Source organism: Lepidochelys olivacea (genome assembly GCF_965140295.1).
Source record: "Lepidochelys olivacea isolate rLepOli2 genome assembly, chromosome: 25".
In the NCBI taxonomy this organism is placed as follows: domain Eukaryota; kingdom Metazoa; phylum Chordata; order Testudines; family Cheloniidae; genus Lepidochelys; species Lepidochelys olivacea.
Window position 1 is genome coordinate 11,273,217 of NC_140435.1, and position 15,012 is coordinate 11,288,228.

The 15,012-nt window shown below is 61.9% G+C and overlaps 1 protein-coding gene across 1 annotated transcript; it reads left to right on the top strand.

Moving 5' to 3' along the window:
- Positions 1–2,063: 2,063 nt before the first annotated feature.
- Positions 2,064–14,179, top strand: FSD1 (fibronectin type III and SPRY domain containing 1). The gene is made up of 13 exons (XM_084614875.1): positions 2,064–2,241; positions 4,989–5,084; positions 5,865–5,996; positions 6,089–6,190; positions 7,743–7,765; positions 8,172–8,293; positions 8,656–8,865; positions 9,257–9,355; positions 10,102–10,261; positions 10,696–10,775; positions 11,424–11,675; positions 12,395–12,483; positions 13,523–14,179. Exons 1-13 carry the CDS (start codon positions 2,227–2,229, stop codon positions 13,631–13,633), a joined length of 1,491 nt encoding a protein of 496 aa, XP_084471001.1. The 5' UTR covers positions 2,064–2,226; the 3' UTR covers positions 13,634–14,179.
- Positions 14,180–15,012: the final 833 nt, after the last annotated feature.

The window sequence follows — 15,012 nt, forward strand, 5'->3', positions numbered from 1 at the left end:
CCTGCGGTAGGTGAAGGGAAAATAGCACGTCCTTATACCACACCAGTCGTGATTTCATAGACCTCAATCATATCCCCCCGCCCCTTTGTCCAAGCTGAACCATCCCACCCTTTTTAATTGCTCCTCCTATGGCAGCTGTGCCACATGCCTAATCATTTGGGGTGCCCATATCTCTGTGCTTCCCCCCCAACTTATCTTCTTTCAGATGAGGCACCAGACCTACAGGCAGTATTCCAGGTGAGGACGTACCATGGATTTACACAGTGGCATTACAATATTTTCTGTCTTATTATCGATCACCAGACCGCCCCCTTGTCCCAGACCTGGAACAGAACCCAGGAGTCCTGGCGCCTAGTACCACGCCTGAACCACACCACCAGTCTCCCTTTCTCCTCACCCTACCCCACAGCCTCAAGTCTGGGGAGGAGGAGAGGTCAACGATCAGTGGGATTTCAGCGCTCCTCTTCCCCTGACCCCCCCAGGTCCCTACAGCACCCCTTGCTGGAGGAAGCTGGGACTGGAGTAGCCACGAGCTCCTGTACAGCTAATGTTCTGGGAGCACGGGGACAACTACCCACACGGCCAGAGCGCCATCCCGTTCCCTACAGCCCCCCTGTTGGGAGAGGCTGGGACTGGGAAAGCCCTGGGCTCCCCTTACAGCGAACGCCCTCACAACATCCCCCTTAGAGCGCCCCCTGCTGGGAGAGGCAGGCATTGGAGGGGCCCTGAGCTTCCCCACCGGCCCATCAGCTCACTTTCCTAGGTTTACTCTCAGCGAGGAGGCGACGTCTGGGAGCAGCCCTCCCCAGAGGCGAGCGATGGGACCGGGGTGAGCGCACGTTCTTCAGAGAAGCAAGCAGGAAACTGAAACACCCCCACATCCCGCCGTGAGCATCAGCCCTCGCGCTTCTGCTCGCAGGCCCAGCCTTTGAGGTAGACCACAGGACATGGTGTCATTTAGCTACATGTGGTTCAGTGACCAGAGAAAGCACATAGAACTGGGGCACCCGGAAATGACATCTTAGCTGCGCAGTGAGCGGCCCCACTCTGCTACACAGGGTCCCCGGAGGCAATCACGCCCCTGCATTGCCTCGCACTGCCCCTGCACAGCGATAGCCAGGCTGTTGCACCAGATCATGTCCACCCTCCACAGGGGCAGACACAGCCATGCGCAGAATTACCCCCCTGCTGCGGTCACACCGCTGCGCTCCTGGGCACAGTCGCTGAATCACCCCCACTCGGTACACAGAATCCCCCGCTCCTGGCACACAGCTACAGCCTGGCTACACACAGCGATGCACTGGGGCAGACACAACACACACTGTGGCCGCCGGCCTGATGCCCCCGGGCCTCACCCTGCAGAACATAGCTCAGTGGTTTGAGCATTGGCCTGCTAAACCCAGGGTTGTGAGTTCAATCCTTGAGGGGGCCATTTAGGGATCTGGGGCAAAAATTGGGGATTGGTCCTGCTCTGAGCAGGGGGTTGGACTAGATGACCTCCTGAGGTCCCTTCCAACCCTGATATTCTATGATTCTATGAGAACACCCCGCCGGCGAGGATCAGGCTGCGAAAGGAACACCCACGCTGCAGAGCGATATCACACTCGAGCACGGTGTCAGCCGCACTGGTGCACGGAATCACACCCACCAGGCGCACACCCACCCGCAGGCATGGACACCGCAGCCTGCAGAGCGTGGGCGCCGTCCTGGGCTTGTCCCGCTAACGTGGGCAGGTGCTGACCAGCTCCCTTCACCCGCCACCGCCAGCAAACTCTAGCCGCCCAACTCCCTGCTCCCCCTGGACCCGCCCCACCGCAATCCTCGCCCCCCCCGGCAGCGCCATCAGCTCAGACAGCCTAAGCAGGGCTGCCCCTGAGGCCTCCTGCCTTCCCCCGTGCAGGGGTCAGAGCTGGGGGGCAGCCTCTCCAGGCAGGACCAGAGCCTTGGCTGTTCTGTGCATCCCCCCCCAAGGCGGGCCCCTTCTCGGGCAGGGACTACACTTCCCAGGATGCCCGGGCACCTGCGCACTGAGGGGGCAGGGCAAGTTCCCAGGCTGGGGGGGGGTTTGCGGCTGCTTTCCCAGCAGCTCTGTGGACGCCGGAGGGGCCGGGCCGGGCCGTCCAGCCCCCGGGCAAAGAGCCCTCGAGCGGCCGCTGGCTCCATGCCCTTGGGGGCGGCTCCCCTGCGCCCATCGCCAGGGCCCGAGCTGGGCGCGGAGCTCTGAAGATGGGGGACCAGAAGGTGAGGCCGGCGGGGGGAGGATGCGGGATGGGGAGACCGGCCCCAGGTGATGCTGCACCGTCTGGTCCCGGGGCGCGGAGAGGCAGCGAGCCGGGCGGAGGTGGCCTCCGGCTGGCTGGCTCCCCCACGCCCCGCATCCTCCCCGCAGCCTGGGGGCTTGCTTGGCCTCGGCCATGTCCCAGCGCCAGGGTCTGCAGATCTGGAGGGGCGGGGGGGGGGGCTGTGGATCCTGAGGGAGGGGCCTGGATTTAGCATGGGGGGGGGGTGTAATTCAGAGAACATGCAACAAAGGAAGGGATGTAACATCCCTCGGCAGCTTCATCCCTCCCCGGGGAGATGGGTTTGGGGAAATGCCCCCTTCGGGGGGGGCCTCTCCGTGACTTTGGGATCGTCTCTGCACAGGGGGGGTTCAGAAATGAAAACAAAAGTGGCTGGACAGAACTACAGACACCCCCCCCCCCCCGCCACCACCGCCGCCCCCCCAGCTGGATGGGACTACAGACCCCACCCCAGTGCATTCCCCCAGCTGGACAGATCTACAGATCCCCCCCCCCCCCAGGCTATTACCACAGCTGGATGGAACTGCACCCCCCCACCCCTCCCACAGCTGGATGGGACTACAGACCCCACCCCAGTGCATTCCCCCAGCTGGACAGATCTACAGATCCCCCCCCCCCCAGGCTATTACCACAGCTGGATGGAACTGCACCCCCCCACCCCTCCCACAGCTGGATGGGACTACAGACCCCACCCCAGTGTATTTCCCCAGCAGGACAGATCTACAGACCCCCCCCCCCGGCTATTACCACAGGTGGATGAAATTACATCCCCCCACCACCCCTCCCACAGCTGGATGGGACTACAGACCCCACCCCAGTGTATTCCCCCAGCTGGACAGATCTACAGATCCCCCCCTCCCAGGCTATTACCACAGGTGGATGAAATTACATCCCCCCACTACCCCTCCCACAGCTGGATGGGACTACAGACCCCACCCCAGTGTATTCCCCCAGCTGGACAGATCTACAGACCACCACCACCACCACCCCCCCCCCCGGTTATTACCACAGGTGGATGGAAAGTACAGACCCCTCCCACCCCGCCTCACACACACACAGCTGGACAGAACTACGGACCGTCCTGGCATATTCCCCCTGCCCCTGCCAGGCCAGAACTCCAGACACTCCCCTCCCCCTGCCTATTCTTCCCAGCCTTCCTGCTGTAATGGCAGCAGATCCAGCACCCCCAAAGCTCCTGCTGGCTCCCATGGGGGTTCCCCGGGTGCAGGCCGTGCATCGGGCTCCTAGCTTCTTTGGTGCTGAAAGTATTCCCCCAGGGAGGAAAGACGGGCTTACAGTTAAAGAGTAGGATGAGTAGGACAGGGAGTCCTGGGTTCAATTCCAAGCTCTGCCCTCGACTCGGCCCACGACCCGGTGACGTATTGACCTAGACGGGTGACAGTCTGCCTGGGTGGATCCACTTGTAGAGCGACGCCTGCCTGGGTGACCTTGGCCCGCTCTGCAGAGGTGCTGAGTCCCCTGGACTGCAGCTGGAGTTGCGGTGCCTCGTACTTCTGAAAACACCCACCCTCTGTGTGCCTCAGTTTCTCCATCTGTAGTGGGGGGAGTGTGATTCTCACACACGCCCTGGGATGGGGGCACTTTTGAGATCCACCAGTGGAAGGTGCTGTGAAAATCCTAGTGCCCAATATTCACTGGTAACACAGACCCCCGGTGAGGGGAGGTAGGTGTGTTCCTCTGGTGATATTGGTAGTTTTTCAGTCACAGAAAGAGGCCCTGATCCTGCCACGAGCTCTGTACAGGCACATCCCAGCCCGAGATGGTATTTTTGATTATTTGCATTAGAGTGACACACTGAGACCCCAACCCAGATTGGGGCCCCGCAGTGCCAAGTCTGGCACGGACACCTACCGAGAGACAATCCCTGAGCCAAGGTCCTTACGGTCGAAATAGGCAAGACACACTGGATGGGAGGGGAAACTGAGTCACAGGGCTGGGACAGGACCACTGTTCCCTCTAAGCTGTGCATGTGTACACAGATCCTAAACCCCACGCACACAGCGAAACAACCACATGCACAAAAATTTGCACAGATGCACAACAATTTGCACAGAAGATATTTTTTGCGCACATGGCCTGTCAAAAATTAGAGGGAACATTGGACGGGAATTGCCCAAGGTCACCCAGTAGGCCAGTGGCCAAGCTGGGAATGGAGCTGGATGCCCTATCCATAAGACCCCACAGCCTACAGTCTGGGGAAAATAAACGCATTTGCCAGTTTGATGGTAACTAATAAAATGTAATGTCTGTGTGTAAGCAGAGTAGAGCAGGGTCATACCTGGGATAAGAAAAATGGGGGAGGGGAGAGACTAGGAGTCCAGACTCCTGGGTTCCATTCCTGGCCCCTCCATTGGGTTCCCATGTGACCTTAGGCAAACTCATACGTGCCTCAGTTTCCCCAGCTGTTTGTAATATAATGTTACTCCCCAAAGGTGCTGTCAGCCTAGGCACCTCTTGTCTGGGCGTGTGTTGAGATGCTTGCACGGAAGGCACGAGGGGCAGTGTGGCACAGCTCGATGTGTTTGTGTCCCTGTCCCAGGCAAGGGGCTCCCCTTGGAGATCTGAGCTGGGCCCTGGGGGAAGGTGAATTGCCCCCGGCTCAGGAGCAGGGGTGGGGGTGGGAGCCCAGGGGTGCTGCTGATAGCCGGCGTTGGTGTTTTGGCCCAGGACGCCCTACGGAAGATCATCACCACACTAGCCATGAAGAACGAGGAGATCCAGAACTTCATCTACGCCCTCAAGCAGATGCTGCAGAACGTGGAGGTAATGGCGGGGGGGGGGGGCGTCCCGCCTGGCTCTGTAGGGCTCCGCCTGCCCCCCCCCCCGCTCTGTGAGGTTGGCATCACAGCACCCCACCACCCTCCTACATGACACTTCCTCCCGTCATCTCCCTTGCATTGTGTTGGCATGACAGGGCCCCTCCTCCACCAACCCCCCAGCACTGGCATGACCGTGCCCCTCCCCCCACCAACCCCCCAGCATTGACAGCGCTCCCTCCCCCCACCAACCCCCTAGTGTTGGCATGACAGTGCTCCCTCCCACCACTAATCCCCCAGCATTGGCATGGCAGCGTCCCTCCCCCACCCCCCCAGCATTGGCATGGCAATGCCCCTCCCCCCACTAATCCCCCAGCATTGGCATGGCAGTGCCCCTCCCCCACTAATCCCCCAGCATTGGCATGGCAGCGTCCCTCCCCCACCCCCCCCAGCATTGGCATGGCAATGCCCCTCCCCCCACTAATCCCCCAGCATTGGCATGGCAGTGCCCCCCCTCACACCTATGCCCCCGGCCCCCGCGCTGGCGTGAGGTTTCCTTGGGGATGGAATTCGCTGCTTGAAAAGAGCCAGTTTCACGAGCGCCGTGACACGCTGCAGGCCGCGAGGGCGAAGCCGAGGGGCCCGTCCTGAGTTGTCTGGCTGGGGTGGGCGCTGGCCGGGGAGGGAGGGGCGGGGGCCGGGAAGGGGGTAGCTCAGTAAGCCACAGCCGAGGTAGCCGTCCTGAGCTGGGCCCTGCGCTGCTCTCCCCCCGGCCCGTCTCCCGCAGGTGAACTCCACCAAGGTGCAGGAGGACCTGGAGGGGGAGTTCCAGTCCCTCTTCTCCCTGCTGGACGAGCTGAAGGAGGGCATGCTCATGAAGATCAAGCAGGACCGGGCCAGCCGCACCTACGAGCTGCAGGTGAGACCCCCCCCGCCCCAGCTCCAGCTGGGTCCCTGGCTGCCCCCTGCCCCTGCCCCTCACTGGGCCCGGCTCTGTCTGTCCCGCTGCAGAACCAGCTGGCTGCCTGCACCAAGGCGCTGGAGAGCTCCGAGGAGCTGCTGGAGACGGCCAACCAGACACTGGAAGGGGCCGAGAACCACGACTTCAACCAGGTGCACCCCCACTTCCCCCTCCGTCCCGTCCCCCCCAGCTGGAGCCAAGGCACCCCGTGGTGGGATGGAGGGCGAGCAGTCAGGGACACTTCGTGGGACACCCCCTCCTGGTGTGGGGAGCAGCCTCCATCTGGGGGGGGGGGGCTGATCATTGTGGGAGGGGGAAGGCCAGACCCTAAGTGGGCATCCAGTCTCTGACATCCGTGATCGGGTGTCTGACCCCCACATGTCTCCCCCTGCTCCCCCTGGGTCCCCGCCCAAGCCGCAGTTGAACTCATTTGGGCTGCCGGTGTAGGTCCTCCCGGGGCCATGCCACACTCTGCAATGGACATGGGGCTCGGACTGTAGCCACAGCCCAGCCGCGTTCAGCCACATAGACCCAGGCTATGGGAAAGGTGTGTGGGGGTGGGGTGCCGCTAAGCAATGGGTGGGGGGGCCCAGTGCAGAGGGTTATTAAATCCATGCCATGCATTGCACTGGGGGGAGGGACCAGGGTGGGTCCATGGTGCAGGGTTGTCCACCGCCGCCATAGATCTACCCGCTACAGTCCTCCGGGGGGCGACGGTCGAAAGTTCAGGCTCCTTAGCTCTTTCTGTCCTGGACCCCTGGCTCTGCCCCCTATTCTGTTTCCCCCTAATATCACGAGCATTTCCACACTGAATCCGATGACACCACCCCGTCTGGCCCCACCAGGGGATGCTTCAGATGGAGACTAACCCCTCCTCCTCCGCACCCCGTAATGTCCTGCAGTGTCACGCTATGAGGAGCAGACACCTTCCTGACCCCCGCCTCCCTGCAACCCAGAAGCATGAAGGTCGCTATACCTTGTAACCCTGGAGGCTGGGCTTATTCCTGGGAATTCCTACTCCTTTCTTGAATTTTACTAAGCTATTTGCCTCTGTAATCTCCAGTGGCAGTGAGGTCCGCAGGTTAACTCTGCGTTGGATTATATGATGATGTAGACTGAGATCACCCCCTCCTGGGTGAGAAAGGAACTGCAGCTCCTGTGAAGGTAACTTAGGCCAGCTTCTACAGAGAAACGGGCCAGACTGGAGTCCTGGGATGTAGCTTAAAACAGAGAGAGAATTGCTGATTTCAGGAAGACTTTGAGGTGATACCTAGTGGGTAGAGCAGGAACCAAGCATCGGGATTCTGAGTTTTTAGTCCTGGCTCTGGGATAGTATTACCTAGTGGATAGAGCAGAGGACCCAGGTTCTAGTCCTGGCTCTGGGATGGCAATGTTGTCTAGTGGCTAGATGAAGGTGGTTGGGAGTCAGGACTCCTGGGTTCTCTTCCTGTCTCTGCCGCTGACTTGCTCACCTGCGGAAAGCCACCTTCCTGCTCTGTGCCTCAGTTTCCCCATCTAAAATGCTGACCTCACAACTTTGTGCATTTGTGTCCCCGAAGGGCTCTGAGACCTTCCGCTAGGGAACGCTACAGCCGCACAGAGTATGGTGATTATTATTTATAACGCACCTGGCTGCCCTGTCTGACCCTCTCCTCTTCTTTTTGTTCCCTCCTTTCTCTCTCTCTTTTCCTCTCTGCTTCGAAGGCTGCCAAGCAGATCAAGGATAGGTACGGTACCCGCCGCCCCCACCTCTCACCCCGTCCCATGCCGTTGCCCGCTACTCGCCGCCTGAAGTGTGAAGCCTTCTTACTAACATAGCATAGGCTAGCCTGGTAGCACCGTCCTCTCCCCGTTGCCCTGAGCCCTGGGGATGAGCCCCCAAGGCTGGAGAGGAGAAGGGGGCAGGATGTCCAGTCACGGAAGACTGAAGTCGATCCCAGCGCTCCTGGCGGGGGGGAGACAAGGGACAGCTTGGGTCCTGGCTGAGTATGAACACAGATCGTGGATGGTCTCTGATGAATCTGGGTGCTTCCCAGCGCCCCCTCGTCTGCAGGGAATTTGGGAGGGGGGCTCAGCTGTGCGGGTGCATTCTGGGAAGGGGCCCTTCTGACTCTTGTCCCGTCCCACCCCCAGTGTGACGATGGCCCCAGCATTCCGGCTCTCGCTCAAGGCCAAGGTGAGCGACAACATGAGCCACCTGATGGTGGATTTCACCCAGGAGCGTCGCATGCTGCAGTCCCTGAAATTCCTCCCAGGTAAACGGGGCGGGAAGGGGAGGGGGAGCCTCGTGGCCTCACCTGAGGTTGGTGCAGCCACCCTGGGCTGTTTTCGGTGCCAGAGGGTTTCCCGCAGCCAGGCCAGGCCGTGCTGGCAGGACATGGGGGTTTAGGAGGGGCTGGCAGGACGTGGTGGGGGCGATGGGGTTTGGGAGGAGCCAGGCCAGGCTGTGTTGGCAGGATGTGGGGGTTTGGGAGGGGTCAGGCCAGGCCATGGCTTGTGGGGGGCAATGGGTTTGGGAGGGGCCAGGCCAGGCCGTGGCTGGTGGGGGGTGATGGGGTTTGGGGGAGGAACACAAGGACCGTGGCTGCCATCCCTTTGCTCTCACCCTCTCGTCCAGTTCCCAGCGCCCCGGAGATCGACATGGCCGAGTCGCTGGTGGCCGATAACTGCGTGGCACTGGTCTGGAGGATGCCCGACGAGGACAGCAAGATCGACCACTACGTCCTGGAGTATCGCAAGACCAACTTTGAGGGGCCCCCGCGGGTGAAGGAGGACCAGCCCTGGATGGTGATCGAGGGCATCAAGCAGACCGAGTACACCCTCACTGGTGAGGGGAATGGGGGCGCCTACTCACTGCAGCCCCAAAGCGGGTGCTTACAGAGAATGGGATAAGAGCATTGGCTGTGCAGGGAGCTCTGGCTACTCCATACCAGCCTCTCCCAGCAGGGGGCGCTGTAGGGATCGGGGCAGGAGCTCTGGATGTGGGGCCAGTTCCCGGCTACACCAGTACCCCGGCCTCTCCCAGCAGGAGGCGCTGTAGGGAGGGGGGCAGGAGCAGGAGCACTGGCTGGGGGGGAAGGTCCCAGCGAGGTCCTAGCCTGTCCGTGTAGGAAGTGCTGGAGGGTGCCGGGCATAGGGCTGGCTGTGGGGGGCTTGCCAGCCCTGCTGAGCACTGGCATGGGCCCCTGCTCCCGTCTAACCCTGGTGACTTCCCTCAGGGCTCAAGTTCGACATGAAGTACATGAATTTCCGCGTCAAAGCCTGTAACAAGGCTGTGGCGGGCGAGTTCTCCGAGCCGGTCACCTTGGAAACCAGAGGTGCGTTGGGGGGCGGGGGCACGGAAATAGGGGGTACAGGCTGCATCAGTGACACCCCCTGCCACTCCCAGCCCACTCTCCTGGGCAGAGGTGGACCCCACTGGGCACCCCCCAACACCCCTACACCCGCCTGCAAGTGACACCCATGTGGCTGGGGGCATGGGGCAGGGCTGGGTGTGCCCTGCAGAGCCCCTGGCACCGTGGGGCTCCCAGCCCACAGGGGAGCCTCTACCTTGCCCCTCTGTCCTCCCCCAGTGCCAGTCAGGTTAAGGCCCCCAGCGTGGGGACCCAGGGATCCTCAGCAGCACCTGAGAATCCCCCCACCTCCATCCCCATCCCCCAACTGGGTCACCTCACTGATCTCTAGCATGGGTTGGGGTAGGGACTGGGTGGTGAGTCCCCCTTGAGATGGGGTACAAAGCTGGGGGACGGGTCCTCCCTGCTATGTTTGGGAGGGGATAGAGAGAAGGTGGGACTATGTGCGGGTTTGTCCCTGGGGTGGGAGTGATATGGGATGGTGGGGCGGAGAGTTCTCCACAAGTTGGGGATGAGATGGGGGGGACGGGGTGGAGTTCAAGGGGATGTGGGAGGGGTTCCTTCCCAGGGCGAGGTTGGGCGGTGGGAGCGGGGCTCCCTGTGATGGGGGTGGGGCAGCATGTTGGGGGTGTGGCGCTGGGGAGGCGCCCCCCCCCCCAGGACAAGGGGGCTCAGTCCAGGTCTGACCGTGCCCGGGGCTCCTTCCCCAGCGTTCATGTTCCGCTTGGACGCCAGCACCTGTCACCAGAACCTGAAGGTGGAGGAGCTGAGCGTGGAGTGGGATGCCATGGGGGGCAAGGTGCAGGACATCAAGGCCCGGGAGAAGGACGGGAAGGGCAGGACGGCGTCGCCGGTGAACTCCCCTGCCAGGTAAAGCCTCGGCCCTCTGCAGCACTCGCCCACACCCCACAGCACGGAGGGGTCAGAGGAGCTGAGAACAGCCGGAGACTCGGGAACAGACATGTCTTGTCCCAAATGCCTCAACCCCAGAGAGCCATGGAGGAGCAACAGGCCCGGGGTCACACCCAGCCATACAGCCAGGGCAGGGGGGCTGGGGTATGGGCCCAGTCATGGACCGATCCTCCGGGGCGGATCCAAGGGGGTCATGGAGGAAGCTGGGGTGCAGGACTCACCCTCTAAGCTGTTCTTAGGGGACAGGGACCTGGGGAGCCAGGGGGTTGGGCCCTGGCTTGTCATTGAGAGATGGCAAAAGCCGGGAAGGAGCCTCAAGGTGAGGGCAAGGGGACCCTGTCCCTGGGGCAGGAAGTGCGGCTGCAGCTTGTTGCCTGTCCCGCCTTCTGTAGGTGCGTGCAGTCTCCGAAGAGGATGCCCTCGGCCCGGGGGGGCAGGGACCGCTTCACAGCCGAGTCCTACACTGTGCTGGGTAAGAGGGCAAGGGGCAGGAGCCAGGGAGTCTCTGTGTGCGGGCATGGGGCAGGTTACAGCAGGATGGGGGGTGGGAACAGTGTCTCCTGCTGGCAAGCGGGGCCCCTGGGGGGGCCACGAGACTCAGTTGCGTGCACCAGGCACTGGCAAAGCGCTAGAGGCATGTAAAGGGATCCTGATCCGATTTAAAACCCGACTGTGTGCTGGGGGGCGATCAGGGGGCAGGGCAGCCAGGCGCTGGCATCCTGATCTGATTTAAAATCTGACTGTGCTAGGGAACGATCGGGAGGCAGGGTAGCCAGGCGCTGGGATCCTGATCCGATTTAAAACCAGACTCTGTGCTAGGGGGCGATCATGGGGAAGGGCAGCCAGGCGCTGGGATCCTGACCAATTTAAAACCAGACTGTGTGCTGGGGGCGATCATGGGGCAGGGCAGGGCAGCCAGGCGCTGGGATCCTGGTCCAATATAAAACCAGACTGTGTGCTAGGGGGTGATTGGGGGGCAGGGAGGCGGGGCAGCCTGGGATCCAGGATCATCCAAGGCTGGGACTCCTGCTGAGAATGCCCCAGCTCCCTCCACCCATACCTGTGTGGGCCGGTGGGTGCTGGGATCCCCCCGGCCCCCCTAACCCCCATCCCTCCACAGGCGACATGCTGATCGACGGGGGAGACCACTACTGGGAGGTGAGGTACGACCGGGACAGCAAGGCCTTCGGCGTGGGGGTGGCCTACAGGACCCTGGGCAAGTTTGACCAGCTGGGCAAGACCTCGTCCTCCTGGTGCGTCCACCTCAACAACTGGCTGCAGGTCAGCTTCACCGCCAAGCATAACAACAAGGCCAAGGTCCTGGACGTGCCCGTGCCCGACTGCATCGGCGTCTACTGCAACTTCCACGAAGGTGAAGCCCTGTGTGTGTCTGTCTGTCCTGCTGCCCCATGGTGGAGGGGGTGAGCCCTGGTCTGCGTGGGTCTCTCCATCCATTGGGCTCCCTGCTGTCTCTGTGCGTGTGCAAATCAAGGGCCCCAGAAACCCTGAGCCTCTTTCCAGCCCCAGCCAAGGCAGCGGCAGGGCAGGGCAAACTCCCCCACACCGAGTGAGCCCCAGCCCTGTCCCAGCAGAGTCCCGAGGAGTCCTGTCCCCGCTGCCCCAAGAGCCCCTGCTTGTCTGGCCGGCCGCCAGCTGGGAGCTGAGTCGGGCACTGCCAGCCTCGGTCGATACCAGCTGGTGACCTGGGGCTGCTCGGGGGGTTCCCGGCAGCGGTGTGGGCGGGTGCAAAGAGCAGCTTGCACGGCCGCAGCCTCAGGCCCCCGCTGGGGCTCGTTGTCTGCGCTAGGGCTTTGCCCGGACGTGGCTGTGTCGGGGTAGAAATTCCCAGAACTGGGCAGGCCCTCCAGGCCGGAGGGTCCCCACGCGATCAGCCGCTGACGCGTCTCCCGGGCTGCTGGGGCTGGAACGGCAGCCTGGGAAGGGGGTTGCAGGGTCTCAGGCGGGGCTGGGTCTGAAGGGGAGGCCAGAGGTGAGAAACCCCCCACCCCCTCCCCCCCACCACCCTGCACCGTGCACCTTGGCCGGGCTGCTTGGCCCCCCCCTTCTGACTCTTCCTGTGTCTGTCCACAGGGTTCCTGTCCTTCTACAATGCTCAAACCAAGCAGCTGCTCCATACGTTTAAGGCCAAATTCACCCAGCCAGTGCTTCCTGCCTTCATGGTAAGGCGTTGTTCACGGGGTGGGGGTGGGGGACGACACTGTGGCTCGGGGCTCTGGGAGAGGAGGCGGGGGGTCCGGACTCTCTCCCCTCTCCGGTCAAGGAGGGTTACTGCACGCGCCCAGCCCAGAGGGGCCCACGCTGCTGGAGCCTGTCTCTGTTCAGGTTATTGCCACGCCTGTCCTTGCACTGCGGCTGGAGGCCCTTTCCAGCTCATAACAGGCAGCATCACCTCTGAGGTGGGAACCCACCTCTCTGCAAACCAAAGGCACAGCTTCCCCCCTCCCGCCGCCTTGGGGCGGTAGGGGGCGTGGGAAAAGAGGAGGGTGGACCCCCCTGATTCAGCTCCAGCCCCTCCCCCAGGAGGGCTCACTTTGCCTTGTTTCTTGTCTTGTTTTCTGGAACGGGGTCAGACCCAGCGCCCAGCAAAGCCCTTGGATGCTAGAGACTAGATTCAGATCGCCGGCAGAGGATGGCCCAGCTGCCTCTGCTGGGACACTGCTGTGGGGGGAAGCTCACAGCACCAGAAGGCCCAGCTGTTTTAGAATGGGCACAGCTCACCAGACAGTCTGCTAGCTTGGTGGCTAACAAACCGTGGTTTGCCGGGGCACAGCGAAGGGGAAAAGAGGTTTCTACGGGACGGTCTCTCACTGTTAATAATAATTAGTTCGATAGACTGCTTTTCCTCAGACCACCTCCATGCACTTCACCATCTTTAACATATGCAAGGTGGACTGGGCTCCAGAAGACCTGCGTTCAAGTCCTGGCTCTGCCCCTGGGTGGACCTTGGACAAGTCACTTTGCCGTTGTGTGCCTCAGTTTCCCTATCTGTAACAGGGGGAGAATCCTTCTCTGCCTCCCAGGGATGTGCGCGGGGGCCGGGGGGAGCCATGGCCGTGGGCGAGACACTCAGAGATGCCGGTGACGAGAGTGAGATTAACACCTGGCTGCTCTGACACGCGGCATCCCCCGCCCTCTGTGCCTACTGGGGATGGCGCACCCTGCGGGCGGCTGCAGTAAGTGCCTCGTTGTCCTCCCTAGGTTTGGTGCGGCAGCTTCCATGTCTATTCTGGACTGCAGGTGCCCAGCGCTGTCAAATGCCTGCAGAAGCGAAACAGCACCGCCAGCAGCTCCAACGCCAGCCTGACTTAGACGCGCGTGGCCCCCCCCGGCGCGGTGGGACCGGGCCCAGCTTTGCCGTGGGACTGGGCCACCTCCTGGCTCCCTGGAACCAGGGAGAGACGCAGTGCGTGGCCCGTTCAGTTTTCTTTCCTCCCAGTTCCTGGAAGGCTGCTTGAGGCGGAGAGGCTGGTGCTGCAGTGACTCGAAGGCTCTGAATGTCCCGAGACTCACCTGCCTACGACTGTAAACCCACCTCCCCCTCCCAGCGCATCCCTTCCTGCCGCCTCACACTTGCCTTTAAGAGACAGGGGGACGTCCACGAGCCAGACTTGTGCCAAAGGCAGGCCGTGCAGATGACCGCCTTTAAGCGCCCCGGGATCTCGAGTCCAGAGCATGGGGCCTCCTCTGGCTGAAAGCAGGTTTTTGTTTGGGTTTTTTTGAGGCCCGGCTGTCCTAAAACCCGACGCTTAAAGGTGGCACTAGGAACGTGGGCATGCGTCTGCTTTTAGAGCCCGATAGCCTCTCGGATGACAAATGCTGCTTCTGGCCTTAATAATAAACCCTGCTCTAGGAACAGCCTTGCCCTCTGCTGTCTGGTGTCGGCTTGTGCTAAGGCGAGCCAGTGGCGGTCGGGGGGCCAGGCGCGGTCGGGGGGCCAGGCGCAGGGAAGAGACGACGGCATCTTTGCTGCTTGCTGCTCCTGCCACGAGGCACCTGCCCGTGTGCAGTCGGTCCTCCCTGGGGTTGTGGGGGGGGGGGGGGAAGAGAGCCCCCAGCCGAATCACTGGGTTCTCCCGAAATTCCCAGGGTGGGTCATTGCCATCCGCGGCAGGGCTTAGCAGGCAGGACCGTGCTTCCCACGCAGCTGGCCTCCACCAAGGATGGGGGAAAGGCCCGATCCGGGGAGGGAAGGGGAGGTCACCCAAGGGGCTGACTGCTGAAGGAGGTTTTACATCTAAACCCTCTGTAACAGGGAAGAGATCAAAACAACCCCCCACCCTGCTTGGCCTCGCATGGGCTGGAGTGCAGGGCAGTAGCGTCCCACAAAGAGGTAACAGCCTCTCTCTGCGGTGGCCACAGTCCTGGCCCAGCTACCATGTCAGTGGAATAACATTTATCCCTCTCTCCTATTTCAGGACTGTGGGTGAATGGCGTGGGGTCAGGTATCTGGGGGGTTGGCAGCTGGGTGGGCTCCCACCCCAGAGGCCCTTTGCAGCAAAGTTGCAGTGTGGGCAGATGGCACAGGAGGGTAGGCAGAGGGTTTCCAGGCTGGGCTCACTCCTGCTTTCTGTGTAGCTCTTGAGTTAATTAAGCCCCAGTGTACAGCCTGGCTTTGGGCCCGAAGGGGGAAAATTCTCAAGTGGGCCCCATGATGTGGGGTACCCAACCCGAGGCAGATGGCACCTGCT

What these genes read in the sequence shown, in the direction of transcription:
- FSD1 (XM_084614875.1), top strand. An exon ending in GCCAAGCAGATCAAGGATAG is followed by an intron (nt 7,766 to 8,171) that starts GTACGGTACCCG and finishes TCCCACCCCCAG; the next exon opens with TGTGACGATGGCCCCAGCAT. An exon ending in GTCCCTGAAATTCCTCCCAG is followed by an intron (nt 8,294 to 8,655) that starts GTAAACGGGGCG and finishes CCTCTCGTCCAG; the next exon opens with TTCCCAGCGCCCCGGAGATC.